Below are 27,466 nucleotides of genomic sequence, written 5' to 3' on the forward strand. Positions count from 1 at the left end.
ACTATGGAGTCGGAGTTCAGAAACAGATGAGTGTTCATCCACAACACAACCTCTCTGGACACCCTCTGGCTGTCTCCGTCGACCTGCTCTTAACCTCTGTCTGCTGGATACTTTTGGATACTATTACATGGATTACTGACTTTAAAATGTGCTCCCAACTGTTGTTGGATGAATTCAGCCATGGTAAGTTACCTGTTTTTACCTGACTATTCTGCTTAATTTATGAATATTACAAATACAATGACTCTTATAAGACTAACTTTCAGAGACCTTTCTCCTGGCGTCCTTCTCTCTTTGGGGACATGTAATATAGACACTGAATGTTCGGGACCGATTTATGATGACAGGTTGGGAAAAAGGCCCAGAAAACATGGTGCACACGGACAGCTTCAGGATTTAGGAGTGACAGGAAGGTCCTGGCATGGTTTAGTTGTGCATAGCGAAGCTTCAAAACTCTCATTATCAGAAGTGCATCAGTGACCCCTAAACCTGCACAGTTACATTTACAGCACAGCTTCATCTGAACATCATTAAGTAGCCGATAGAGTTGGCCCTGGGTACATTGTAATGTAATTATAGGGCACAAAAATCAACTATTTTAATTGAAGAGTGCTGTTTCCCCAATACAACTCCAGACAGCATGTGAACACAAACAGTAAACGGAGTGTGTGGTGCAGGCGCTCGGCAAGGAGAGTCGTGAGAGGGTGTAGGAGGCTCAGTAGACCGTAATAACTGGCTCACTGGATTATGTAAACTATAGATCATGGAACATTCCTCTACGGCTTTATTGTTTTGATCAGTAGTTTCTCAGTGACGTCTGTGACAACTAAGATCAATATCTCTCCAGAATGGAGCTGTCACCCGAAGGTTATGTCATTAACTGTGATGGTGTCAGTGTTGTAGAGGTAGCCTACTGGTTAATGATCTGGCCGGCTTACACAATGGTTGCAGGTTGATGCCAAGTAGCGGTGACCCAGGAACTATAGAGGGCCATTGTGCCCTTGATCAGTGGCTCCGTATTGCCCCCAAGGGAACTACTGTACTGGAAGTAGTTTTGCATAAAAAAGCATGTTAAATGGTGTGCAAATGTTTAAAACATTACACATTTATTTAGTATTTGTGTTCAGATTGTGGATTGATAATCTCAGCTGTGTGATTGTTTATATCATCACAAAATGTAAAATGTATTATCGCCCAGCTCTTTATATAAAGTCGGATGTATATTATATCCAACTGACAGACATACAGTATACAGTATGTTGTGTGTTCATGGACTACTATTTAAAAAAAGGAAGTCTGAACTGTTGTGCATGACGTAATATTTAAGAACGGAAGTGAAAGAGTAAAACAAGATGGATGAAGTTTGCTACTCTTGTCTTGTGTAAATTGTTGCTGCTTACTAACTCCTGAGAGACACCACAAATTGGTGACGAGGAATAGGCATTTTTTTTCTCGCTAGCATTGGTCATGGCTGTTGCTAACGTGCCTTTCTCGAGTTTTTCCTGCCTTGCCCCGGTGAGCCAGCTATGCCGTTTAACGCATGGCTGTGGATTTCTGAAAATTATCTACAGGTTATTGATGCCACAGGGGATGCTTGGCCGGACGAAAGAGGGAGAGCTGTACTGCTTCACTGCCTTGGCACAGAGGGTCAACGGCTTTTCTTCTCATTACCCACAGATACAACGTAAAAGGATGGAGAGGATGCATTGAAAGCCTTCTTCTTGCCAAAAGCGAACAACGTTGCTGAACGCCACGCCTTCCGTAAACACTGTAAGGCGCCTCACACGACAATTTTACAGTACGTTGTTGCTTTGCGAGAGCTTGTTGTTTCATTTGAGTTTGGTGCCCGTACTGATGAAATGATTCACGATAAGTTTGTAGAGAATGTGTTTAGCCCACCAATACGTAAGAGACTTTTACTAGAAACTGATCTCCCACTGGACAGAGCTGTTACGATCAAGCCAGATTGATTCTGCTACCGCACAGGCTAAATCCATTTCAAATTGCCGCCAAGTTTGCACCACTGTACAAGCGGTGCAGCACACAGTGAAATGCATGAACAATGTGAAAAACCGTCACATGCACCTCTTAATTCTGTTCAGGTGGGGAAGAGGAAGTCATTCTTTTGCTGTGGACCGGAGGCACACTTAGCTAACACTGTGAACTGCTTGACTGCAACATGCAGGAAGTGTAAAAGCATTGGATATTATGCTAAACTCTGCTGATCAGCACAATCAAACAAGCGCAATTGAATTCCCAGAAGTTACTGCACTTTACACAGAATTGTCAGCTCATACGCCCCACATTACAAGCACAGTGACTATATCTTCTGACTCACAGACTTGTGTGGTGGATTTGGTGGTTGACTCTGGGTCTTTCATATCTCTCCTGCCTTACAGCACGTATGCATGCATGCCATTTTAGTAACTATGTGCTATCGCAACCCAAAGCTAGGCTTGTGACATAAAAGTCCAAATTCCGATGGTTTGGATGTTTGTCAGCGAACAATTCCCTACATGACCACTCAGTTCCTGCTATGTTTTTTCATGGAGAGGGACCTAATGTCTGCACTGCATGTGAGGATTGAAAACAATCAATGCCTTTCCTGTGCCTGTTCCTCCTGTGCCAGTCTTTCAGTGCACTATTGCGGAGTCAACTGAGTTTGGATGTGCTAAAAACCTAATACAGTGCGTAAAGCTGGATGAAACTGTCACCTGTGCGGCAAACACTTGGCCATCTTCCACTCTCTGTTCGTATTGCTGTGTCAGAGGAATGTAATTGTTTGCAAGCAGTTGGGGTGATAGAACGCATCGACGCCTTTGCATGGGTGTCAACAATTGTCGTTACACAGAAAAAGTCGGGTAAAATTAGGATGTGCGTTGACCTTAGAGAGCCAAATTAAACAGTGATTATGGACTCTTTTCCATTGCCAGACATGGATACTCTCTGTACTATAAGGTTCCACTGTTTGCTTACTACCACGTACCGCTGCATGCGGACCGTCATGACCTCACAGCCTTCATTACTCACAACGGCCTATTCCGTTTTTGATGTGTCTTATGGATTGGCTTCAGCACCCGTTGCATTTCAGAAGATGATGACCATTATCCTGACTGGGTTGTCAGGGATTGAAAATTACCTGGACGACTTTATATTCCATGTATCTGACATGCATGACAAAGCACTTCAAGCGGTCTTACAATGACTAGAAACTGCTGGCTTGCAGCTTAATAAACACAAGTGTCATTTCCGGCAAACCAGCCTGCTGTCCTTTGGTCATACTGTTTCAGTGGAAGGTCTTATTCCTGATGAATCACGTGTACAGCCGATTCAAAACGCTTCTCCTGCAGATAAAGCCGTTGCTCCAGCTCCTGTTGATGAGGAGTTTGTTGCTTTTCTTTCTACTGCCTGTAATTCTATTTCTGCTGCTGATGTTGATGCCGCATGTGCTTCTTGTCCTGCTTTAATTAAACTTCGTACACAGATTTCCAATGGTTGGCCTCCTACATTAAAAGGGGCTGGACACTTGCGGAACTATAACTGTGCTTGGAACTGTCTATTAAGGTCAGCTTCATCTTCCGAGGCTCACGGCTTATTGTACCTTCTGCTCTTCGATCTGTGCTGGTCTCCTTAGAGCACAAAGAACATCAGAGGCAGGTGAGGACCAAATAACGCCTTTGTGATCTCTATTGATGGCCAGCAGGGATGGATGCTCAGGTTCATGGTGCTTTATGTTCTTGCTATGTGTGTCAGCTCACTGACCAAACTGTCAAGTCACATCCTGCTTCTCTCCAGTCGGTGCCGCTGCCAGATGAACCATGGCAGAAAGTGGCTGTAGATATAGTTGGTATTTATCCAACTGCAGGTTTGCTATAACCTTAACTGACTATTACAGCAAATGGCCTGAGGTCTCCTTTACTCACACTGTCACTTGGGATTCTGTGGTTTTGTTTCTGTCATCAGTCTTCAGCCACAATGGAAATCCATTGAGGATTGTTAGTGATAACAGTTTTCAGTTTACATCTGCTGCTTTCACTGCTTTTCTGGAAGGAAGGAATATTCGTCACCATCGTTCCTCTCTACTCCCTGGCAGCTAATAGTGCTGTAGAGAGGTTCAACTGCGTGCTCAAACACACCATCCAAATGGCCATCCAGCAACATGGAAACCTGTGGTAACTGACTTCTTGTAGGTGTACTGTGCCACTCCACATTCTTCAACTGGTACTTCACCCTTTCAGCTCTTCTATGGCAGGCAAATGCGCACAAGGCAGTCTATTTTGCCATCTGCTCCTGTGCACCCGTCAACTGGCATGACTGTTCGCCGAAGATTTACTCAGCTGCAACATGAAATGAAAAAGTACACTGATGCTAAGCGAGGTGCTCTCACTCCTTGTTTCCAGGAGGGGGATATGGTAAGGGTACGGACCTCCTTGCATGTTCCTAAGCAACACAGAAAGTTTCTTAGTGATGGAAAGACATGGATAGCTTCCCATCTCACTGTATTTCCATGCAAACCAACAACTCCGCCTGAAAACACTGCTCACTACACATGCATTTATACGACCTAAACATGATGTTTGGTAGCATATAGTTGGTAAATGATTATGTCACTTAAATCCGATGTATGGATGTGTTTGCATTGTTGATGCATAAGTTAATAATAAAAAAAATTGTGTTCATAAATAAATTATATTGTTGACTACTATTTTAAAAAGGAAGTTTGTTCTGTTGTGTATTATGTAATGTGTGAGAATGGAAGTGAAAGAGTAAAACAAGATGGATGACGTTCGCTACTCCTGTCTCGTGTGCTTTATTGCTGCTTACTAACTCCTGACAGACTCCACTGTATAAAGTGATATAAACTATAGCAAATCTCACCTGCCTGATTTTGTTGTTTTGTCGCAAAATGTTAATATTATCACCCAGCTCTTTATATAAAGTTGGATGTATAAGTATGTACAATATATATAGTATACCTGACCAGGGTGATACTATTTAGCATATCTAATCTGCTTAATTGCTTGTATTGTCGCTAAATGTAAACTATATAGCTCTAATCTGTTAAATGTGACCATAAGATACGTATATTAAGATACGACACAAGATATTAAGATATTATAAATATTAATATTATGATTTTCTGTTAAGCTGCTTTGAAACAATGTGTATTGTAAAAAGCACTATACAATTTGACTTGACTTGACATAATTGGGTTATAAATATAGCATAGGCTACAGCACATTATCAAGTCATTTTATAAAATCTGCTAAATAAATATATATATATATATGTGTGTGTGTGTGTGTGTGTGTGTGTGTGTGTGTGTGTGTGTGTGTGTGTGTGTGTGTGTGTGTGTGTGTGTGTGTGTGTGTGTGTGTATGTGTATGTGTATGTGTGTGTGTGTGTGTGTGTGTGTGTGTGTGTGTGTGTGTGTGTGTTAAAGATGTGGCATAATGGTTAGGCCTATATGTGTTTTAAATGGTTATATGGTCACTAGGGTGTTGCTAGGCAAAGAGTCCTTAACATGGCTGGATTTTTCAGACGATTCTTTGACGATCTTATCCACAAAAAAATTGAATTAGTCAAACCACTCACAAAATTAATAAACAGGATTTGTGTAATATTGATGTCCATGTCACAAATGGTGTTTAATACGTTGGGTCAAGTTTTAGTTTTTTTACTCATCCTTGGTAACCAAAAGTAATAGAGGGGCTTGTTAATTCAATAAAATATATATTAAATAAAAGCTTAATATAGGGATAAGTTTACATTTTTTGTCTGGTAGTATCCAAAGGTGAAAAAGGAAAGCCTCATTTGTGATTTCTGTTAAAAGCCGTCACTTTATAAATGATAAATGTTTGGTTGTGAAAGTGGGTTATGAGCATCTGTTTGTTTAAGACGGTCTGGTGACATAGAGGGTCATAAACCTCAATGTTTGACGTGTGTGAGTGAATGACACACCTCAGCTGTTACCCAACACCTACTGTTCTCCTTCCACATGCTGCAGACACAAAGTCCACTAAGTCACACCACTAGCGTATGTTTATTTTTATTCAAATGCATCCCTCTATAATCGCAAAGGTTTGCATAGGTCATGCATGTGTTGTGTGGTTGATTTGGGCTCCTAGAATGGCTGACATACAAGGCGTTTGGTGTGAAACTGGGCTGTGTGAAACTCTTCCATCATAAATTTTTAATAAGGGGTAACACTATACGTCTCAGAGTTACACAACATTGCCACAGGGTAACCTCTTAATAATTCCACAAGCAAATATATTAGACTTAAGCCCCAATCTTGGAGGCCTATAATGTGGTACATATTTAAACCTGTCATAAAATCAGACAGTAATGGGGGTAGAATGTGTGGTACAGACAGACCAACAATATTTCTACATATTAAACCAAACAGAGGGCATAATATGTTATTTTTTTGGGACATATTTTTGTTAATATCTCTTGGACCATATGGCACTAAGGGATAGTACACCCAATTAAAATGGTCATCTTGCAGAATGTCCAAGCTGCTCTTTTCCATTCTATGAAAGTATAGTGTCTGCTCTCAAGCTTCATTTTCAGTGAATAAATGACTTAAATTTTAATCTTATCCCCACAAAGCTGCAGTTTCGGAAGAATTTGAATATACCGCAAAGGTGGCTACTTTCGTCTTTTTTGCTGGTTGATGAAATCCATATAGTCTATACATTTATTGTGTGGAAAGGAGCAGCATGCACATTTTACTAGAATTTAGGCCTAACTCCCTTTAATGCTCAGCATGTTTCAAGCAACATCGGGGTGAATAAATGACCATTTCCGTTTTTTTTTATTGAACTATTTTATTTTGGGCTATTTTACAGCAGCCATTCTTAAATAAATAAGCATTAAAATATTTTTTTACGTATATTTGGTTTAATGAGAATGTAATCTAAAATAATGTTTTTCTGCTGTCACTTAGGAGTAGTAGTAGTAGTAGGCTAGCCTAATGATACATTGTGTGATATATGATGATTGATGAGTAGGGCACACACACTGTGCTATGTGTGAGTGTTGCGCAGTCGTAGTGCGGCATAGACGCGAGCACATGGGGATTCACATGCGCGCGTATCTCCTCTGATGCTGCACCGCGTCCATCCATCCATTCATCCGGCACTGGTGCAGGACATGCATTGAGTCCTGATTATTCTGTTCGAGTCCATGCAGCTCAACTTTGCTGCATGTAATGTGCTTACACGGTGTCCGTTATCATATCAGTCTGGTGGAGCCTTGTGGGCATCAGATGGCTTTTGGACAACTCGGGTGCGGATATGTTACTACACCATCATGCGTCGTGCGGTCAGACCTCTTCTTGTAGCCATATGAAGACATTGGGATAATATTAAAACCTGCATTCTGGAAATAAGCGAGGCGAAACAGGGAGGGAGCGACTAATCGACCCGACTGCAGTGAGTAGAGCCGGTCAGCTGGAACAGAACATGCTGTCTACATCAGATAAGAACCAGAATGATGATTTTTTTTTAAAATAGTTTTGTTGTTGATATTATTACTCGTTACATTTTAAAGGGCTGTTTATGCGATTGTATAGTCGAAAATGTGAAAAGAAAAGGATCTAACTGAAATAACTAACTTTAAATAAATAAATTCAGTAAGTTACCCTGAAAGTTCAACATGCATCCCAAAATAATTACTTCACCACAGACCCAGAGCTATTCAGGCAGCAGCTTAATGGCAATAAATCTTGAATGATGGGGACATTGAGATCTGAAGCAGTCTGCCCCTACTGGCAGATCCAGTGTCAGCAGCGATTTATTCATTGAGGATTAGGCTACATGACGTTAAAAGACTAAACCGACCCCAGGACAGAACAGAACGGCCCTGCTTTATCATCCATGAGCATGTGTAAAAATCAGCATCTGGAATTAAACTGTCTTGAAACAGCAAATAAGTTTAATTACCAAATTGTGTTGGTTTTAATGGAAACTGAAATGGTCTCTGTGGTAATTTGTTGCCTTCTATTGGTGGAATGTTTAAACCACTAAATCCGAATGGAATATTGGCCAAAAAAACACACTGGACAGGGTTAATTGCCAGGTCTGTGTAACAAAACCAGCCCAAAGGCCAATCAAAAATAGCCCAAAACCAGCATGACCCTATTCAAATATCAAAACTCAACATATGTGCCACACCCATACCTAAATACATATTTTACAGTCTTTGTTATGTGTTATAGACAATTTTAACTTGAAAATCCCAGTAGGCCTATTCATAAATTGTCTGTTTGCATAAAATAGCTCAAAAAGTCCCTCTCTCACAAAAAGCAGTTTTATCATTGGTAGAATGTAAAACATTTCCATAAAATTACAGTTTATGTCAAAACTTTACTGTGGGAAAAAATAGCCCAGTTCTGCTGGGAAATGTGCACTTGGCATCCACATGCTACTGGAAACCATTTTGTAATAGTTTTGTAATGGTATTTGTAGTTGTGTTGAAACCATTAGCACTTCTGTGATTGTTTCTATTGTTTGTTTGTTTTTAGCAGGGAAGTAAGACAGACACCCCACAGCAGGACCTGCATTAGACCTGCGTTAATTTACAGTGTAAACTTAAATTATATGACAATTCATTTGTTTGTTGTTGATTTTTTTTTATGTTTTCCAATATTATAAAAAACAGGATTGTAGTAGCCTGCACAAAAATAAACCAACCAAGCTCATTTTTTTTATGAGCTGTTGCAATATTAAGTGATCGATTGAATTGTTGGTACCAGAATTTCATGTTTGACAGTTTAAGCTCTTTATAGATGTCGTGGTCAGTGAGCTTCAATTTAATGATTTGGAATCAAGCTTGAAAACGCCGCGGTTCCCATAGCAATAAAATAAGCAAAGAGCATTCAATGCCCATGCGTAGTAACGCTTCATAGAGCAGCAACACACCATACGGATAGAAATAGAAGCGCACAGTGCGCATGTGTAGCAGCGCTTATTCACAGTGCTTCAACACAAGCGCTTCACACACAGCAGTCTGCGAAGAGAGCGCGCTGGTAGCGCATACAAACCTGACCAAGAACGGTTAGGAATAATATATACATGACACCCGTGAGAAGAGTGAGTACTAAGTTTATGTCTTTGTTTTATGTTTGAGCGTGTCTGGGGTGTAAATGTGGATACTTTAATGGGTTAAAGGGTTTATTTTAACAGCTAAAGGCGGTGCGATGGTTATCCGCGGCACAATAACCTTCTTTGTTCAGGTAACACGTTGAAGCGCCTTAAAAACATCCAGATTTTACACTCACATCATTAGAACACACCGTTTACTCCTACATGAACCATTAATATGCGATATTAACGTTTATATTTCACCATTAGCTGGTTTATTAATCTTTTCAACATTTGGTTTTTAAGGTGAATTGGTGTTTACGTTAATGCTGCCGCTATTTATTGTTCGTTTTATTATAATGCCAGTTTAATACTGTTTTTATATATAGGGTCTTCTTGTTTTTATTAGGTTATTGATTCTGTTTTACAGTTTTTGAATTGAAACAGTGTTTCGATTCTGAGCCGGTGTTCAATTTTAGCTTTAGCATGTAGCCTGGCAGTAAAATGGAGGACCGATAATGACCAATAAAAACACATCCTGATTGACTAAACTTTACTGAACCGCAATAAAAACAAACCACTTCTGTACAACACCGTAGTAGTTTTCCTCGTTATTGTGTTTTTTGGTTCTAAAACCCTCACACCTCAATCATATCCACTTTATTGTTGAATTGTTAATCTATGTAGGTATTCCTGGAAATTCATAACATTTACTTTTTGAGTGTTAACTTACATATGTCAGTAAACACTGTAATAGAATGTCTTTAATGGAGTTTATGTGGTGGGTCCATAACAGAAACATGTTCAGTGGGATTATGTTTATTATTTAAAACACACTTTCACTTTGTCATTGTTTAAATATGACTTATAGATGTTGGTTTAATGTTAGTAACGTTACAGGACTGATTCAGTGTTTGTTGGCTCCCTTATTCAGTTAACAAAATGGTTGGCTGCCGGTCGGCCATAATTTCCCTCACACACTACTGCAACGTGGCTGAATCACCCCCCCAACCTTTGTGTCTTCAGACACAGGCCGGGGCCCGTGTTAATCCATTACACGTGTGTTACGATCACTGTGGATACTGCAGTCTGGGGAGGAGAAATAGGAACCCATGACATCAGATAGTGTAGACGCGTCAGAGATGGGGTTCATGAACAATCACACAAACAGGAAACATTGCCTAAGAGGGCTGTCGTTTTACCGGAGGAAATTAATTCAGAAAGTTCAGAACTGAATAAGCAGTGCTCTGTACTCGTGGTCTTGACGTTTTAAATACAGACAAGATCGTTACATTCTCTTCCGTATTCCTTTGTACGATCTCAGAACACGGATCAGATTAATTAATTTTCCAATGTCTCCTCCATAGAAAAGGGAAATCATGAGGATCAAGTGCTCATAAGGATTGTAATTGTAAACAACTTTGAGTTTTGGTCTTCTGATATATGGTAAATTGCTGCTAATTGTTGTTTTTCTTCTTCTCTGTTTTGCAGGGTATCCCAGTGTAAAATGGAGGATAGTTTTGATTGCGACTGCGGTGAGCTGGAGCCGCCTGATCATTGAGAAGGAATCGTCTCACTGAGATCACAACCCTTTTGGTTTCCACACATCAGGTGCTTAAAACAGGAAAAGAAAAAAGTAGATTTAACACCATTTACTTGGACCGTTAATAATGCTGCTACTCAGGGCCAGTCATACACTGAAAACTTCTGCACTGTGACGATGGTTTTATAGTTAGTGACTTTAATTATTTCGGTTGCTTTCAAAGATATATCATTGGCCTCCAAATTCATTCCATTGTACCCTATTAATCATTGAAATAAATAAAAATCTCCCACAAACTATTGTAAAAAGCTGCTAAAAAGTGTTGTGTATGATGACAACATATCTTGGCAACATATCCAAATCAGTTCCCAACATCTCCCAAAATACGCTGTTACAGTCGGTCGGGGAAAGCGCTCCAGTCTTTGGACGCTCGAGTGCTCGTCTCGTGTTTTTAGGTTTGTCTTTCTCATCTAGCTCTAGTAGTTGCAACTCAAGATCGGTGCATTTCAGATAAATCAGAAATCTTTCCAGCTATAACATCTGCAAAGAGCTGCTATTCTAGACCGCAAAATGGCAGAGAAATTTGAGAGCCTTATGAACATTCACGGCTTCGACCTGGGCCCTCGCTACATGGACCTGAAGCCGCTGGGCTACGGGGGAAACGGACTGGTCTTTTCCGCTGTCGACACCGATTGTGACAAGAGGGTCGCTGTGAAAAAGATAGTCTTGACCGACCCTCAGAGCGTCAAACATGCACTACGTGAAATCAAGATCATCCGCAGACTCGATCACGACAACATCGTGAAGGTGTTCGAAACCCTGGGGCCCAGTGGCCGGAGACTTACGGAGGACGTGAGCTCTCTGACGGAAGTCAACTCTGTGTATATCGTACAGGAGTACATGGAAACCGACCTCTGTAAAGTTCTGGAACAGGGCCTGTTGTCCGAGGACCATGCACGGCTGTTCATGTACCAACTGCTGCGAGGACTCAAATACATCCACTCGGCAAACGTGCTTCACCGTGACCTGAAGCCCGCCAACCTCTTCGTCAACACAGAGGACTTGGTGCTGAAGATTGGGGACTTTGGACTCGCCCGTATCATGGACCCACACTATTCCCATAAGGTATTTAAAGTCACACTCATATTTATCTCTTTCAGTGTTTGAAGTCTGTTCCATCTCAGTGAAAGCCATCCAGATGGCGTCTTGTATGGCTTGGCTATGAATGAGCTTTAATTCCATTCACTGACGCGTTGTTTCACAGGAAGTGAATAGTAGTGCGACAGTCCTTGAAATGACACCAACTTCCTGTTTCTCTGACATCCTTTCCAATACGTTAACTTCCACTGCAGTTTCCTCATATCTGGTTGTTTGTGTCTTTGAAAGGAACAAACTCTACAGAAATATTATGAAAGAATGACACAGCTGTTCCTTTATGGAATCAGAGTTGAATGTCCAGTATTTCTCCACATCCTGAATGTAGTTATGTAGGGGTAATTTCACTGATGTTAGAGGTTGTGGCTGGATCCAAGCATACACGTGTCTCGAATTTGTATTCATTTCTCCTCTATGGGCTCACATGATCATGTGCCAGCCAGATCTCCTCTCACACATGTACTCAGACAAGCCTCCTCCAAGGCCTTTTAGAGCGAGCTGTTCCTGCTTCGGGTCTATGAATAGCTGCTGTCACTCCCCCACACATACTCTGGTCTGGGTTTGTTCTACAGGGAACAAGAAAATTGAGATGATATCAGCCTCTGGTCCTGTAAATACTGATTCAGCTGTTTTACTAGCTTGACAGCTTGAAAGTTTGAGAAATCAGATCATTGACCATGCTTAAATTACATGCATAGAAAAAAGTATAAATTATTCTGAAGAAGATTTGAGAATATATCACATCTGTCACAAAAACAAGTTTTTATTAGTCACTGTTTAAACTTTTATTTCAACAACAAATTGGAGGAAAAAAGAAATATAATGGAAAAAGTTTATAAAAACTGCCAAATGTGCAGTTTAAATATTTTAAATACAATTTTCAGTTCATGGCTAAATTAGACCTTTAATTTCAGTGTTGGTGTCTCTGTAAAAAATTGGTTTTGGTTCATCAGTAGTTGTAGTATTCTGTATACATGCAAAAACTTGACGCATGCTCTTTTCGCACTGTTTTCCTGTCATTCGAGTTCATTTTTAGTACACTTGCACAGTAATTTAACCAGCTCATTCATTTTAATTCACATGAGCGCAATGAATTTGAGTGTAGGTTATGAAAGGCTTGATGCTTTTACCCATCTGTGTATGATTTATGTACCTTATTTTGTAATCTTGTGAGGAATTTGTTTCCTCTTTGCTCCAGAAATGGTTATCTTGACATTGATAGCTGAACTTTTCACAGTATTTGAGCACTATAAGAAACAAGTAGTTTTTCAGACACATGCAGGTATAAGAAAAACAGTGGATTCTGATTAAGGATTTGAAATGACAGGATTCCAATTAAAAGTGGCACATGTAACACATTTGCGTAACCCATACATGGTCTGAGTATAACCAAAATAATATTAATTTGGATGTTTATGTTTATGGTTACTGATTCTCAGTAAAATGTCATGTTTTTGTAGAAGAGGCCAGGAAAGATGTTGAGAAGCAAACTTTCTCACTTTTTTTGCTTCTGTCCATTCCTCCTTTTGTCTTTCTCTCGATTTTTCTCTTTGCTGCATTGAGTATTGTCAAACTGCTGTGTTCTCACTTTTGCTGACCTGTTTAAGCTGTTTTGTGCATTGATGGATGGAGAAAGAGAAGAGCGTGTGTGTGTGATGCCTTTCCTGCAGTCAGCACTTCAGTGGTGGCTTATGGAGGTTTGTGGGAAGCACTGTGTTTACACCGGACGTGACCGTTGTCGAGACAAGTTGCGCCACAGAAGACTTGAGTCTACACTGGACGTGACAAAGCGGCCACTCCAAATTCATATGTCCTTGTCAGACAGCAAGTGCTTGGCGTATGTCAGAAAAATAATTTGGCATCAGTTTATTGTTGGCTATTTGTCGCTGCGCACCACATCCAGTCTAGACAGTATCACTGATTATAGTGTCTTCTTTTGTCTTGTCACATTGTTTCGCGTCTGCTGTATACACAGTGTCAGCCATTCCAGTCTCTATTTTCTTTTTTTTTCTTACACGCGTCAAATTGACCTTGATGCCAAATGTGATGTTAGAGCAGTCAGGGTAGAGCACCACGATTATTCGTTAATTTTGTGTTCTTGATCCAACTAAAGGGTTGTTTTGCTTCAAAAGACAATCCAATGAAGTCAGTTTTGAAAATTGCCAGAGTCCAGTAGGACAGTTTCTTTCCATGGAAATGGGGTCAGTTTTGAAGAGCTAAATAAGATCTAGCTGCAAGCTATAATTCAAACAGGCTGTTTAAGTGCTAAACATAAGCAAAGCTCTCTGGCTGTTTAAGTGCTAAATATAAGCAAAGCTCTCTGGCTTATAATAAAAAAAAAACATTGTTTGGAGCATGGCAGTACTAGTCAGAGCTGGAGAAAGTGTAATTAAGAAATGTTTGAATTAGGGCTGCACGATATGAGAAAAAGCTGCGATGTGCGATAATATTGTTTAATATTGCGATGACGATATGACTTGCGATAAATGTGATTGTTAACTATACTGTTCCCATGTCTTAGTGCTTTATTAGGTTCTTTGCGTGATAGGTCAAAGGTTTATTACCTGCCTGGTTCAGAATACACGATTTTGGCACGATCTGTTTGGCGTATGGGTGTCGTGGAGATTCGTAATAACAACGGGCGTCGGGACGCAAGATTCGATCGTGTCATCGTATAGTGTGTCATAGTGGGCGACAACCTACGTCGCGGCTGCGATGCTTCACGACAGAAAGACTATAGCATGTTTAATTCTTTAACGGTCCTCCACGACGGGTTGAATATGTGAGCGAGGCGAGACGTGAGTGAGTGCAACAGTGAGTGTGTGTGTGCGCCAGTGAAAGTGTGAGCGTGTGTGTGCGTGCGTGCGTGCGTGAGTGAGTGAGCGAGGGACAGTGAGTGTGTGTGTTTGTGTGTCTGTGCGTGCGAGTGACTGTTTGCGAGTGAATGTGTGTGTGTGACGGCACGCGATGACTGGTCGGAAAGCAACGTGTAGTCTGACATGTTTCTTGTCCACGACAAGATTTTAGGAGTCAAAAACGTGTAAATTAGTGCTAATCTGAACCAGGCATTATTCATCGTGTCAGGCTGTCTGTTGCGATGTGTTCATCGCGGGAGTTCATATCGCGATGACGATGAAAATTCGATGTATCGTTCAGCCCTAGTTTGAATGAGGTTTCTCAGACCTTTAGAGGTAATGATTCATGCGTGACTGGAAGCTCTGACTCGAAACCTTCCACATTCAGAATGTTCTTTGTGTATAGAAGAATGTGATGTGTGTGTTTTGTGGATTATTATTTACTGCATCAGAGAGGCAATTTATTTATTATTTATACATACATATATTATACACAAAATACATATTTTTTCACTCTTTTGATAACAGGAGCTTTGTGCCTAGTGATCGATGATATGGATTTTCAAAAGTCCACTGCCGACACTTATCGGCAATACAGAACAACTTATCGGCTGATGCTGATTATCAAATCATTCTAGATATCGACAGATATTTTGGTTGACCACTATTCCAAACCATAGCCACTACCAGGGCTCGACATTAAGGCTTGTCCGTTTGTCTGGGACAAGTGGATTTTTTTGTAGGACAAGTGGAAGTGAAAATTAGTTGTCCCACTGGACAAGTTAAGATTCAAACAAAATAAAATGCCATGTTACTTCACGTTATGTCCCACTCATTACGTCTATTTTACAGATTTAATTTTACCGATTTGAAACGAACCCATTTTTTTTCCCCACAATCTGTCGACTAGCATCCAACTCAGAATGCTTTGATTGGCCAATCAGGAGTCGGTCATAAACAATTTAAACATTTTTACCTGCCTCAAAGAGTGGAGAGCGATGTTTCTTCAGGCTCCGCAGCCTGGCCAAGCACCAGGAAAAGCTCCAAAAACAAGTCACCTTACACCAACAGCACCATACGAATTAAAACAAGATAACAAATTTGTAACCAAATGGAAAGATGAATTCGACTGGGTTATTGGAAACTCTCTCTGCGCCAGTGGACGCGCACTGTTAGGAAAGCCTGTGTGGCAATGTAAACAACGGCAAGCACAGACGCAACTTCGGAAGACTGTATTCTCGACTTTAATCTCGAAATGTTTCGACTTTAATCAAATTTTTTTTTTTTTACGTTGTGGTTCAGGGCTTCCGTAGATCACCAAAGTTGTTAACTAATTCTTTTTGGTTAATTAACCGATAATAAATAACCAATAATTTACTAATAAATAATGACTAACTAATCCTTTTGGTTAATTTATAGATGAAAAATAACCAATAATTTACTAATAATGACTAACTAATCTATGTATGAACTTTTACCTAATAATATTATTTATCACAAAAGATAAGGTTTATGCCGTGTATGCCTAATTAGGTAAGGTGTTAGGAAAGGGGAAGATCGTCAGATTAATTGATTAGGCTAATTAAAAAAAAAGAATCAATAGAAAAAAAATGGTTAGTTCCAGCCCTAATAATATTGCCATATCGCCCAGCCGTGGTTTGTCTTGAGCATGCTGTTAGTCTACAACAATAAGAAAATCTAAGCACACATTGGGTTCATTTGTAATTTTAACATTTTATCAGTAGTACATTTTGGTATTGAATGGTTACAATGGTGCTCCTTTCAGTAAGGGGCTACATTGCTCCTTGTAAAAGTTAGTCTGGAGCCGCTATTACATACTGAGTATTCAGCAACTGCAGTCTTTTACATACAAGTCTTAAAGGTACAGTAGCAAATGGCCTGTTTACTAAGGGTAAACAAGCTGGGATATCATGTAGAACTATGACTGTTTTCTGATGCAAAAAACTTAATTAAAATTAGGCAGACCTTAGAGAAAATATTTAGTGTAGAAGTGAACACTAAGTATTGTGAGAAGGGTCCTGTGTTAAAGGGCAGCTGCTTGTTTTTAGAGGGTCTTTTTATGCTGTGCTCTAGAAATCCGACCCAGTCTGAGGAATGTTTGGAATTCACGTGCGGATCAACCCCCTGCTTCCCTTCTCCCTCTCCTCTCTTCTCTTTGTCTGTTTTTGGCTTAGCACTCTGGATTCTTGCCTTCCTCCAAGTCCTGCTTTTGATGTTTGCTTGTGTCATTGGGTTCAGACTTGTTCTTCCTCTTATCTGCAGCTGTTTGAGGTTTTCGTTTTTGTCAGTTTACCAAGGCTGTCTTCCCCCCTGCAGAGGGGCTCCTCTCTGTTCATTGTGCGCATGTGCGTATGTTAAATGTGGTGTGAAAAGAGGCTGTTTCTTGTACACCTGGGGACTTTGAGGCATAAATTGGGCCCAGAGTGTTTTTCACTCCTCTCAGCACTTTCTGACATTGACTCATTTTACAGGGGAGGTCTGGACTCCACTCCTTCACCAGACTTGAATTTGACCTACTTTTGTGGTCTCCGATGATCTCAGAACTAAAAAAAATACACCGCTTTCTCACATGAAAGATCAAAGTGAGGTGTTTTTTTCTTTTTTGTATAAGGGATAATTTTCCCTTTTTTTATTTTCCCTTTTCCCTCAAGCTGTGTGATATTAAGTATCGCAAACAGTCCCCTAATTTTGAGCTATGTTAATGCTTGCCCTAGCAAATGACAATAAATATGAGGTGCGATTGGTGTCTGACATTTAATCCTCCTGCTGTTTGGTTATGAGCCCATCTCACGGTCTGCATGAGTCATCTGCCGCCTCACGCAACCAGCGAGGGTGGTTTCAGTTAACATTCAAATGAGTTGTCTAAAATGTGTCATGACTAGCTTGGCTTGACTTTCTCAAGAAGCATTTCAAGTTTAACAGAAATTTGTATTGCATTGACCCTATGAGACTCTGCTCTTGTCAGTTCCTGAGTAAGCACTAGGGGTGTAACAATATATCATGTCGCAATACAAAAATGCACAATATGTATCGTGGATTGTGTATATTTCACCCAAAATAAAAAGTACTGTGTGAGATTCATTGGTGTACATTTTAGTGTCAGTACTACATTAAACTATATATATATTTATACTACAGGGCCGTTGAATGCTTGAATCTGATTGGTTGACGAACGTTCTGAGGTGTGCAATTATATTCAGGGAACCGCACGGCTAAAGTAGTTCCAGGCAGGTCTTGACCTCATTACAGTTCCATATCACTTCGCGTAGTCAACTGTAATAACGGACAATAGGATACAATTCATAACAAGAGAAACTGCAGCCCCTGCACTTGATCTGATATTTTCAATGTCCTATATAATCAATAAAAAATTAAACTGAATATTTAAATAAATTGATAGTCCTGTTGCACGGGTTTTCGTAATTATTGAAGATAATATAACAAATAAATAAAATTGATAGGCCTATAGCCTACTTGTTAAAAGGGCTTTGTGTTTCATTTATTAGTCTTCTAGTCTACTGTCACTAATAGAAAAAAAGAATGAACGAATTAATTAAAACGAATTGAATTAATAAATAAATAATAATATTGACGCACATGCTTCTCTCTAAGGCCGGTTATGAATGTAATTTGTAATTTGATACTTGTTATGAGTCATGACTATCATGCACGCGTTTTCAGCGCGTTCAGTCGGTTCACAGCGATGTTTAAAATCTGCTGCATTCACAGTCAGAGAATGTTTCTAGTCGTTAAGTGTGTCCAGCATTACTCTGCTATCAGTGGCTCAAATCTCCGTTACTAACTCTAAAATGATGTTTTGGAATTAGCAATGGAGCATGGGTTTAGATGCGCAAGGAATTAGTCCTACATACAAGAGCGTTTTAATGACAAAAACTTTACAAACGTCTTGAAATACATCATCTGAACAATATTTCGAGGTGTGGTAACTGTAGTATAAGCGGAATAATTGACTCCAGACCGTTTAATTATTATAAAAATAATAACTCCGCTTCGCGTCGTGACCGCATTACCACCTCGGGTGTGCATTATTTTTATAATAATTCAACGGCCTGTTGTCAATTATTCCTTACATATATAATGCAATAGGGAAATATTTGTGGTTCTTGATAATGCCAAATGTATTGTTACTAGTAAAAAGTGGCCCACATTATTTAAATAGCCTATATCTAGTCAGTGACAGAGCAAGCATATTCATCTAAAATAATTCTGTATTTTCAGCTTCAGAATCATGAATATTTTTATTCTGGTATCACTATTGTCCTATGCATTGGGTTACCAGCACCAAGACCAAGCATATTAATGGACCCCTAGGATGGTATCCTGGTCCTGCAGCAAGTTGAGGAAAGTTGTACTCAGAGAGATCGAACCTGCATAGATGGAAGGACCCCGAAGCCAGATCTACAGACTTGTGGATGGGCTTCTTTGACTTGGGCCAGCAAGGAACCTCTTTCCTGCAAGCACAAATCTAAAGTGAAATATTGCCATTACAGCCGATTGGTTTTCTTTTTCATTTGAGCATCAGTCTGGTCTTAGCATGAGAGATTTTAAGTTGAATCCTTTAGCAGGATCTTTCTTTCACACAGTCTTCGAGTAGAGCGTGATCTGAATGTTCGTAATCTACTTCCAGGTAATCTGCTCTCATTGCATTATGCAACCCTGCGCATGACCTTTGACACAGAAACTATGACAAATCTTTTTTAAGTTGGTGTTCTTCCAAGCATCTGTGCTGTTTTAAGAGGGGTGAAAGGTCACTGAGGTCTTTTTGTGATGTAACATGATAGTCTGTTGGTATTTGTTGGTCCAGAGAAGGTTTTTCAATGTCCTTTGTGTACGTGGTCTGCTGTAATCTGTTTTTAACAGCTTGACTGATACCCCTGCAAAAAATACATGACCATAGATGTAGACAGAAATAGCCCTTGCAGTGAACTGTGGATTAGTAAATGGCCTCAAGAATCACATTTTTTGTTTTGGGCCACTGGCTGGACACTGAGTCTGTGTGAGGATGTTTGATACTATGCACAGTAGAGCTGCACGATTAATCATTAAAAAGAAATCACAAATCAAACACCCACATGATCTCATTCCTAAATGACAATGATTCATTTTTACTCAATTTTAAATAGACTGCAGCAATAAAAATTTTGTCAGAACCTCTTGTAAATGACATGTTTTGTTTAGTTGTCTTTAGAATTGTGGGAGAATTGTGATCTCTATTTGAAATGACAACATTAAATTGAGATCACAATTTATTACAGAATTGTTCAGCTCTAATGAACAGTGACCCAGTGGTGCAGGCTAATGTCAATGACTTGTCTGTCTGTCTGCCATTGTGTCGGGCACTAGATGGATTATCCTGGTTCTTTGTCAAGAGGGACTGCTGATCTGTCTGTCTGTCCATTTGTGTCGCCCTTGAGTCATTATCTTTGTGTCCTTTAGATCTATAGGCCAGAAGCATACAATGATTCGTTTGGCAAAGCCTTGGTCCTGTTGAGCATAATGTGAATTATTGGGTCACTGGTGGTAACAAACCATAGTACTCAAGGGGGGGGGGCAGTAGTTACACTCAAATGTCTGTGCCATTAAACCTGCTGTTATGTAGATGCATGTTGAGAGCGTGTTTTTGATTTCTGTCATAATGGTAGCTGACCTGAAAGGGAAAAAAACTGACTAAAGACAACAATTTACACTAGTATACACTAGTGACCCATAATTCATTCAAATGTTTTGGAAAATAACAATGGGCCTGACTGTAGCATAGCTCGAAACTGACTGAAAATTAAATGCTCATGTAGTTAGAAGCCTTTTCATTTAAAGGGGAGATGTGAAACTGGGCCATGTGCTGGCAGCTTTACTCAGGAAATGTCTGGTACAGCTGTCCCGAGTGTTTTATACATGCCATATAGTGCATGACCTCGTCAATGAACAAGATGAGACATGAGGAACATAAATGAACAGCTCATGCAGTAGTTTTTTTTTTTTTTTTTTTTTAATGCATGCGAGTTACAGTTTCTCTGCAAACCTTTGGAGGATTTTTGTTCAGTGTTATTTCCAAGGATCTTTGTCTTAACATTGGTTATGTTTGTTCCATAGGGGCATCTGTCTGAGGGACTGGTCACTAAATGGTATCGATCTCCTCGTCTGCTCCTTTCCCCAAATAACTACACCAAAGCCATTGACATGTGGGCCGCTGGGTGCATCTTTGCTGAAATGCTGACTGGAAAAACACTCTTTGCAGGTATTAAAACATTGTCTCTGTGTATGAATGTATTCTGCCTAATTTTTTAGTTGTTCTTATCTTGGTGACTCTATCTTCCGTTATCTTGCGCACACACACTGATCAGGTAGTTGAAGATAATTTCCTGTGGCCATGTATTAAAATAAACTAGGACAACGTTTTTCTTCTTGCGTTGTAGTTAAGAGAGAGAAGTTCTTTCTGTGAACTCAAACTTTTTGGAAACTGGGACAGAACTGTTGGTTTTGGTTGTATTTTAGTTTGGATGCAGGCTTAGGAAATATCTGGCAATTTTAAAATTATGATTTCCTGGCCCTCAAAAGTTATTGAAATTTAAATTGTAAAAGGTCATGGAAATGCCTCTTGAATATATATATATATTCTATATATATATTTTTTTAGTTACACTCAGCTCCAATATATGTAATTGCCTATAAACTACTCTTTGTGAGCTCAGTCTCTATAAATGTATTTTTACAAGTCTGTATGCAATAATCCTTAACAACTGGAAAAGTCACGGAAATTCATTGGTCAAATGGAGGTTGAAATTAGCCATCAGTCTTGACAAACATGCACACTAAACTAGACCATTTTTATGAGTATACAAGTTGTGCCAAATATTGGCAGTGCATTTGCTTTGGCACAATTTTTCTGAATGAAACATTTTTGTGTGCGCAGGAGCTCACGAGCTGGAACAGATGCAGCTGATTCTGGAATCCATTCCGGTAGTCCATGAGGAAGACCGACTGGAGCTTCAAAGTGTAATACCCGTCTTTATCAGGAACGACATGTCAGAACCACACACGCCGCTTGCCAAGTTACTGCCTGGTGTCAGCCCTGAGGGTAAGTTGCACAAGCATATTTGCAGAATGCATGCAATTCATAGAAACAATTTATGAACGCTTAAATTCATGGAAACTTGAATGGCACTCTCTCTCTTCCCATTACCCAATTTTTCAATAATCCATAGGATTCTCTTTGATTTTAGAAAATTATCTCAGTTCTGCTACTGTTGATACTAAGCCATATTGTGTTGGTAAAGGAAACATAAATAGCAGGCTAAATCTGATGTATTATTGTTCATTTGTTTACGGCAGCCTTGGATTTCCTGGAGAAGATCTTGACCTTTAACCCCATGGACCGGCTCACTGCGGAAGAGGCTCTTGCTCACCCATACATGAGCGATTACTCATTCCCATTAGACGAACCAGTGTCATCGCACCCCTTCCACATTGAGGATGAGGTGGATGACATCTTGCTCATGGATGAGAGTCACAGTCACATCTACAACTGGGACAGGTGAGCTCACCCTTAATGGAGAAATACCAGCATTTCGTCATTCTGTGAGACTTGACTTTCGGTAAGAGCAGAGTAAGTGTAAGCAAATCCCATTAAAGGAAAGTCGGTTCTCCTGTCCGCCATCTTTCCAATGGCAAGATTGCTTCTGGGCAGCTATTTTCTTTGTAAGCAATATTTCCGTACGTCTCCTACATAATTGAACGATTAAAAGCAGAAGTCTCCAAAACTGTTCGTCAAGCTTAGTTTTATAACATCTCAGATCCGCAATAAAATCCGATAACCCAGATCAATGAACATTTGTTGTTCTTTTTCCCACTGTAGGTACCATGACAGTCAGTTCTCTGATCAAGACTGGCACCTGCACAGCACCCATGAAGTGGAAGATGTGCAGCGTGATCCTCGAGCTATGTCAGACGGCACAGACGAGGAGGAGGTCCAGATCGACCCACGGAAATACATGGATGGAGAGTGCGAGAAGTTCCTAGAGGATCCATCATTCGACCTCCTCTCAGAGCACTCGTGGCAAGAGGAAGATCACCATGAGAACAAGTACTGCGACCAAGAGTGCAGCTACACTTGCAACTACAAAGCCGTTTCCCCATCCTACCTGGATAATCTGATCTGGAGGGACAGTGAGGTGAACCACTACTACGAGCCCAAACTCATCATCAATCTCTCTAACTGGAAAGAGCAACAGAGCAAAGAGAAGTTAGACAAAAAGGGCAAGAGCAAGTGTGAGAAGAACGGACTGGTCAAGGCCCAGATCGCCCTGAAGGAAGCGTCTCAGAACCACAGCGTGGCCGAGAAGGATCGTGAACAAGAAAAACATCAGAACCACAACCAGGGCTTCGACTTTGACTCGTTTATCGCCAGCACCATCAAACTAAGCCTCCAGCCGGAATCCGGTGACGTTGACCTTCTAAATGAGTTAAACACCTCAGTTTCCCAACTGGACACTCGTGCTCCTTGCGGCTCCATGTCCAAGTCCATCAGTCAGGAAAAAGAAGAGAAGTGTCTAGTCAACCTGGCACAGCTCGGTGTTCGGACACCCTGTCCTTGGGAAAGTTTCACGGACACCGGCGTCGCCGAGAGCAGCCTGATCGACGAGGCTTGCTGGGATGTCCGCAAAGATGAGCAGCTCCAGAAGGAGAACAGCAGCTGCCAGAGCAGTTACCTAGACCGGCTCTTCAGCAAGCGTGAGGAGGCGGAGTCCGAGATCCCGGAGCCCGTCGAGGTGTCTGCTCCAGAGGGTGACTTCATATCCTGTGGCGGCGAGATAGTCTTTAACATGCAGCTGGAGTCTCTGGCCATTCCGGGGTTCGAAGTAGCGGCTGACATTCCTCTAAAGTCCATCCAGGCCACGCTAACGCCCTCTGCTGTTAAACGCTCCCCACAAATCGCCCATAAAACCTACAGCAGCATCTTCAAGCATTTAAATTAAACCAACCACCCCGTTCAAGCAGAGTCCAGCTTATTTTTTATAGAGTTATGTATTTCTGTACTTGAATCATTTATCTTTTTACATACGGTTACTTTTTAAGGAAACTTTTTTTTTTTTTTTTATATATATATTAAATTTGTGGATTAAATGTTAATGAATTCAGTTCGTAAGTTCATCCAAAGTGCTGGACTGTTTTCCTACACATGAAACATGTTTTTTTTGCCCTCTAATTTTCAGTTTCAACTCTGAATATGAATATATATAAAACTAACGGCATGACATTTGCACACAGTGTACTGTAGATTCAGAAACAGGTTAGGGAAAGACAGAGGAGCAACGTTTAAGTAGAGAAATAGATGGATTATTCATTGCAAGCAAAGGAATAGAGAAAAAGAGGGTGGAATAATGCACTAAGTGGGAGATGCTGCCACTGACATCATAATGTGACCTTCTGACTGACAGCCAATAGGACAGACATAAGCAGTGCGTCTTGGCCTTTTACTTCCTGTTTTCTTTTTTTAACGAAGGCTAATGTATTTATTTGACTTTTTCCACCTCATTTCCATTTAAAAGCGAAGCCTTTTGTCATTTTATGTTCATACTGTAAACTTCCTCAAACGTGATGCCAGCACAGCAAGCGTCGACCGTAGGCTTGCAATGCGATAACTAAGTTCGTAAAGGCGTTATCTACCTCAAGGTAACAGCAGAAGGTTCCGTCTCCCAACTGTAGTGCTTTAAAGAAACACTTGCCCTCTCAACAATGTAGTGCACAGCGATTTTTCTATTTTTCATTTTGCATTTGCCATAGTGAAGTGTTAAGATCATTTATTTATTTTTAGCAGATGTGAGATATTTATTTTAAGAACGTTGTAATTTTTCAATGTGAGGCATTGGACTTCCATTCTGGTCTGTTTTGGCGCTCTGTGTTCGTTTAGCCGTGGATGATCGCTCATCCGTTTGAGTTGTACAGAAATTCATGACGCTCTCCCAAGTTCCAGCGTTTGTTTTCATAAGGATTCACCATAAGAATTTTTTTTAACTTGCAGGTGCTTTGTACGAGTGGAATACTGCTTTATGGCATTTATGCGCCTAAAAGTCTTAATTTTGTTTTCTTTTTTTATATATATATATATATATGTATATATATATACGTACATATTGTTAGAAATTGTGCATGGAAGAAAACCAATGGAAGGTACATTTAAAATGAAGTTAATGGTGAAGTATATTTTAAGTCATTAATTTTATTTTAATTGTATGTTTTTATTAAAGTATTTTTTTTCCAAGCGCGCATGATTGAATTAGGCTCAGATATAGCATGTAGAATACTTAAAATATTTTTTTTCTTTTTCTTTGTTTTTGTTTTGTTTTTTTGTTTTGTTAATTTTGCCTTTTTAATTGCTGGTTTCGATTCTGTTATCATTGGTTCCACTGTATAATAACATCAATAAAATGGCCAGCAAGTGTATGACTGTCATCTTGTCTCATTTATTTTTTTAATACATGGGCAAAAATATGTAAATATTCTTTTTCAGAGGAGGGTTTTCCCTCTGTTCGTTCACATTTATGCAGCTAACTGATCATTATTTACTGTGGGTAAGTTTCATGAGCCTTATAATCACTGATCTAGTACCAGCAACTATCACATGTGCTCTTTGATGATATAGGTGCATATAGTATTATGCACAGGGTCATTGAGGAAAATTAAAAAAATTATTGGTCTTAAATATTGTTCAAATGCGAATGATTATGGACCTGGTGCCTCCAGCCCAGAGAAATCAAAGTACCATAAGCAGGTTAAGCCTACATGCTATGAGAGCTGCTGTAAAACTAAACGCATTAGGTTACATAAGACTATCCAAGCAATACCAATAACATGCAAAGTTGTCTTGTACAATTTTGAGCTCTGATAAATTGTTGTTTGTGGGCTAGGACCTTTTACATTGAACCAGTTCAAATGACCCAAAACATTTATTCAAATAATGAAGGACTTGATTGTTTTCCTGTAGCTAAATGGATTTCTTCCAGTTAGATTATAAGATTGCAAACTTAAATTTCCACATATTTCACAGACAATATCACAAGATGACATTTAATTGCCCCATTAATGAAGAGCTCTGATGCAAAAGATATGACACAATCATTTTTAGGTTATTTAGGAGGAGTTGCTCCTATAATGTGTGTTGACTATTCATAGCAACGGATGTTTTAAGAGTCTCCCATGATGAGAATGAGATCTTGTGACCCTGGGGCACAGAAACTTTTTTTTGGGTACTTACCCCACTACTATATAATAGTTTCATTTCTCACTCAATTTGTGCTACAGACATGTATGCAAATATTGGGGAATGTTTTGAAGAGGTGTGATATTACTTTTCGAAGTAATTTGAATGGCAACTTTTGCATGGTGGAAAGATCCCATATGTTTACTTTAAAGAGACAAGAATATCGTCGAGTCTTTGGACTGTTGACTTTGGCCAGTAAGGAACCACCTGGCAACTGCATGACAACGGCCGTCCAGAACACCTTAACAAACAGCAACATGCTTTATATGTTCACCGTTAGGCTTGCAAAGGGGCAGAAAATTTACGGTAAATTTCCATGGGAATTTTGGAAATAACGTGGCATTTTTCTGTAAAGTAAGACAAGAGCTTGTAAGAATATTAATGCAATGGCATGAACAGATATATAAATAGTAAGGCTAGCTAAACAACTGGAATGATCTTCAAAACATATTGCAGGAGGCAGAGAAAAACAGCCACATGAGGTAGCTAGCATCTGCCTTATGTGGTAAATAAAGTTATGCTAGCTTATTTAGCATCTAACTTATCAGCTTGCTATCTACTAGATTAATACATTTGTATGTGATATTTGCAATTTAAACATTTAATAAATATATTTCCCCATAATATTAATATATTATGTGTGTGTGTATATATATATATATAATATTCTTCTTAAAGTAAGAAAACTTCACTTTGGTTAGTCCACAAGCTCAAATGTGTGCCTTCGATAGTCTTGTGCTTTGGGCTTCTGTACATGTGATGGAGGCATGCACAGTGCCAGTTGGGGGTGTGGTCTCAATAGCCATGCAGTAAGCAGTGTGCTATGTGCATGTGATTGAGGAATGGCTTGGATATTCAAGTGTATTTGAATGGCATCTGTTTGTTTTAGTCAAGATTATGCTAAAATATACTTTCCTCAACTATATTTAAGTTCCCAATGAAAAGCCAACCCTCAACTTTGAAAATTCCCAGTTTATTCCCATAAATTCCTATTAATTCCCTTAAATTCCCATTAATTCCCATGGAAAGTTTCCATCTTTGAAAATTCCCAGAAATTTGCAACCCTATTCACCGCCATAATTGAGAATGTGAAAAACTATTAAGCTTTCTAATATCAAATGAACCCAATATGCTCCAATAAAATCTGAGCTGCTTGAAAATGGGGATGGTTCCCATCAGACCACAGAACTCAGCTGAAGAGCAACCCAGCTGTGAGTTTCAGCCTTATGCCCGGTTCCTTAGGAACATCAGCCAAAACATGCGTGTGGTTACCATGTCCACACAGCCTGGAGGGAGTTATGTTCTTCTACACACGCATTAATCAGCTGGATTCATTAGGATGTTGACATGAATTCCATTCCAGAGAGAGACGGGTTTCATGCCCTCAGAACATACTACACTAAGCCTGGGTGTGTAGAGAAAATGTAGATTTGTACATTTCCTTAAGATAGTGTGTTGCGATGGCATTTTAGTGTCACTTTAAAGTAAAAAAAATAAAAAGTGACATTTTGAACATAAATCTAGA

General features: G+C 39.8%; 1 protein-coding gene across 4 annotated transcripts; it reads left to right on the forward strand.

Moving 5' to 3' along the window:
* The first annotated feature begins 18 nt into the window (after positions 1-18).
* Positions 19-25,124, forward strand: mapk6 (mitogen-activated protein kinase 6). Of its 4 annotated transcripts, none has more exons than XM_079620148.1 (6): positions 19-183; positions 10,581-11,757; positions 20,775-20,919; positions 21,595-21,759; positions 22,014-22,215; positions 22,537-25,124. In XM_079620148.1, the coding sequence occupies exons 2-6, from the start codon at positions 11,203-11,205 to the stop codon at positions 23,654-23,656; spliced, it is 2,187 nt and encodes a 728-aa protein (XP_079476274.1). In that variant the 5' UTR covers positions 19-183; positions 10,581-11,202; the 3' UTR covers positions 23,657-25,124. The 4 variants fall into 4 exon arrangements, with proteins under 4 accessions (XP_079476274.1, XP_079476276.1, XP_079476275.1 ...); XM_079620150.1 differs by lacking the exon at positions 19-183 and adding an exon at positions 1,754-1,770; XM_079620149.1 differs by lacking the exon at positions 19-183 and adding an exon at positions 7,024-7,439.
* Positions 25,125-27,466: the final 2,342 nt, after the last annotated feature.

The sequence above is a fragment of the Phoxinus phoxinus genome, assembly GCF_949152265.1.
Source record: "Phoxinus phoxinus genome assembly, chromosome: 8".
Taxonomy (NCBI): Eukaryota; Metazoa; Chordata; class Actinopteri; order Cypriniformes; family Leuciscidae; genus Phoxinus; species Phoxinus phoxinus.